This window comes from Rhinopithecus bieti, unplaced genomic scaffold (assembly GCF_001698545.2).
Source record: "Rhinopithecus bieti isolate Rb0 unplaced genomic scaffold, ASM169854v2 scaffold_57060, whole genome shotgun sequence".
NCBI lineage: Eukaryota > Metazoa > Chordata > Mammalia > Primates > Cercopithecidae > Rhinopithecus > Rhinopithecus bieti.
Genome location: NW_016864767.1, coordinates 62 through 2,673, shown reverse-complemented (window position 1 = coordinate 2,673; position 2,612 = coordinate 62). Strand labels below are relative to the sequence as shown.

Sequence of the window (2,612 nt, the reverse complement as noted above, 5' to 3'; positions counted from 1 at the left end):
CTGAGTGGCTGGGGTAGCTCCCAAGTGTAGGTCACAGACTCACAATTGTAGAGAAACCGGAGATACTTAGGATCCTCGTGCCCCGTTGGCTCCCTGCGGTATTCTGGCTGCCCCTAGCTTCCGAGCTCCAGGGGCATCCTGTTTGAAGGATGAGCATGAGCCGACCACACAGGTTTACATGTGACTAGCACGGCCAGAGGAGCATCCCTACTGAGGGATACCCAGCCCCGTTACGCGGTAGGGCGAGGGCCTGGGCAGCTCAGGAGCAGCAAGACCCTAAGAGAGGTTTTAGTGTGGGCCTTGCCAGTTGGATCTGGGGCCTGCTAGCCCCGCCCCACGGATGCCGGGGGCTGCTGCTTCCTCCATCGTGGAGGGGAGGTGTGCGCTCTCTCCCCAGCACCGGCTGCAGTTCCCATTTTGTCTTAGATGTTATACCTGGCGTGAGGGCACCTCACACTGCCCCAGAGGATGCCGCTGAGGAGGAGCTGGGCGGTGGAGAGGAGCGAGGGTGGCCCCTTTGGAGCTCTGGCTGCAGTCCACACTTCTGCTCAGAAAGTGCGCTTCCATTGGGGATCCAGGTCCAAGGCCTGCCACCGTCCTGCCCTGTACAGGTGTCCTGACCCAGGCTAAGCGTGAGCATGGCTGAGCAGGAGCCCACAGCCGAGCAGCTGGCCCAGATTGCAGCAGAGAACGAGGAAGATGAGCACTCGGTCAACTACAAGCCCCCGGCCCAGAAGAGCATCCAGGAGATCCAGGAGCTGGACAAGGATGACGAGAGCCTGCGAAAGTACAAGGAGGCCCTGCTGGGCCGCGTGGCCGTTTCAGCAGGTGAGTCTGGGCTGCGGGAGCCGGGTGACCACCCGTGCACTCCAGCTGTCTTGCCGCTCCTCAGCCTCTACTTCCACTGGTGGGGGTGAGGCCCTCACCTCCTGTCACTCCCCAGACCCCAACGTCCCCAACGTCGTCGTGACCGGCCTGACCCTGGTGTGCAGCTCGGCCCCGGGCCCCCTGGAGCTGGACCTGACAGGTGAGCGCCCTGCGGCTGCGGGGCTCGGGCGGCCCCTGGTGGGGATCGCGGGAAGTGCAGCCAAGGGGCCGCGCAGGGCTGGGGGCGCGGGGCTGGCTGCTGGGCAGTCATTGAAGGAGAGGTCCCCCCAACAGGTGACCTGGAGAGCTTCAAGAAGCAGTCGTTTGTGCTGAAAGAGGGTGTAGAGTACCGGATAAAAATCTCTTTCCGGGTAAGCTATAGGCTGCTGTGGCCAGGGAATGGAGGCGGGACTGGGGCCGACCTTCCCTGATCTTCGCTTCGGTCCTGCAGGTTAACAGAGAGATCGTGTCCGGCATGAAGTACATCCAGCACACGTACAGGAAAGGCGTCAAGAGTGAGTGGGGCCCCAGGCAGGGCGGAGGGGCCATTTGGGTGCGTGCTGCCAAGCCGGGAAGCAGGGCGGCTGACCGCCCTCTTCCTTGTGCCGCAGTTGACAAGACTGACTACATGGTAGGCAGCTATGGGCCCCGGGCTGAGGAGTACGAGTTCCTGACCCCCGTGGAGGAGGCACCCAAAGGCATGCTGGCCCGGGGCAGCTACAGCATCAAGTCCCGCTTCACAGACGACGACAAGACCGACCACCTGTCCTGGGAGTGGAATCTCACCATCAAGAAGGACTGGAAGGACTGAGCCCAGCCAGAGGCAGGCAGGGCAGACGGACGGACGGACGACGGACAGGCGGATGTGTCCCCCCAGCCCCTCCCCTCCCAATACCAAAGTGCTGACAGGCCCTCCGTGCCCCTCCCACCCTGGTCCGCCTCCCTGGCCTGGCTCAACCGAGTGCCTCCGATCCCCCTCCTCGGCCCTCCCCCGCCCACAGGCCCAGCCTCCTCGGTGGTCTTGTGTCTCGTTGCTGCTTCTGCCTGTGCTGTGTGGGAGAGAGGCCCCGGCCAGGCCTCTGCTGCCCTTTCCGTGCCCCCCAGGTTCTATCTCCCTGTCACACCTGAGGCCTGGCTTAAGGAAGGAGCGGAGCAGCCATTCTCCAGGCCCCGTGGTTGCCCCTGGATGTGTGCGTCTGCTGCTCCATGGTGGAGCTGGGGTGTGGGACGCAGGGTCTTGTGGGGGCCGGGCCATCCTCCAGCCCTGCTGCTCCCTGGCCAGCCCCTTTGTCACTGTCAGTCCCGTCTAACCATGATGCCTTAACGTGGAGTGTGCCGTGGGGCCTCACTAGCCTCTAACTCCCTGTGTCTGCATGAGCATGTGGCCTCCCCATCCCTTCCCCGGTGGCGAACCCAGTGACCCAGGGACATGTGGGGTGTGCTGCTGCTGCTCCCCAGCCCACCAGTGCCTGGTCAGCCCGCCCCCTCCCATGGTCAGGACTGTGGGGATGGCTCTGGCGGCTTGGGGAAAGCCAAATTGCCAAAACTCAAGTCACCTCAGTACCATCCAGGAGGCTGGGTGTTGTCCTGCCTCTGCCTTTTCTGTCTCAGCAGACAGCGCCCAGAACCCACCCCCAAGAGAGCCGTCAATGGACAGCCTCACTCACCCCACCTGGGCCCAGCCAGGAGCCCTGCCTGGCCATCAGTATTTATTGCCTCCGTCCATGCTGTCCCTGGGCCGCTGG

The 2,612-nt window shown here is 63.6% G+C and overlaps 1 protein-coding gene across 2 annotated transcripts; it reads left to right on the top strand.

Moving 5' to 3' along the window:
* Nucleotides 1-571: 571 nt before the first annotated feature.
* On the top strand, nt 572-2,226 carry ARHGDIA (Rho GDP dissociation inhibitor alpha). Of its 2 annotated transcripts, XM_017866435.1 has the most exons (6): nt 572-828; nt 944-1,027; nt 1,162-1,238; nt 1,319-1,382; nt 1,479-1,565; nt 1,972-2,177. In XM_017866435.1, exons 1-6 carry the CDS (start codon nt 639-641, stop codon nt 2,175-2,177), a joined length of 708 nt encoding a protein of 235 aa, XP_017721924.1. In that variant the 5' UTR covers nt 572-638. The 2 variants fall into 2 exon arrangements, with proteins under 2 accessions (XP_017721924.1, XP_017721923.1); XM_017866434.1 differs by having other exon boundaries at nt 575-828; nt 1,479-2,226.
* The last annotated feature ends 386 nt before the right edge of the window (nt 2,227-2,612 follow it).

Bases quoted from the DNA above. Each gene is read 5' to 3' on its own strand.
- ARHGDIA (XM_017866435.1), top strand. From the start codon at position 639: ATGGCTGAGCAGGAGCCCACAGCCGAGCAGCTGGCCCAGATTGCAGCA. The intron at 1,028-1,161 runs GTGAGCGCCCTG...TCCCCCCAACAG, and splicing joins CCTGGAGCTGGACCTGACAG to GTGACCTGGAGAGCTTCAAG. The intron at 1,239-1,318 runs GTAAGCTATAGG...TCGGTCCTGCAG, and splicing joins GGATAAAAATCTCTTTCCGG to GTTAACAGAGAGATCGTGTC.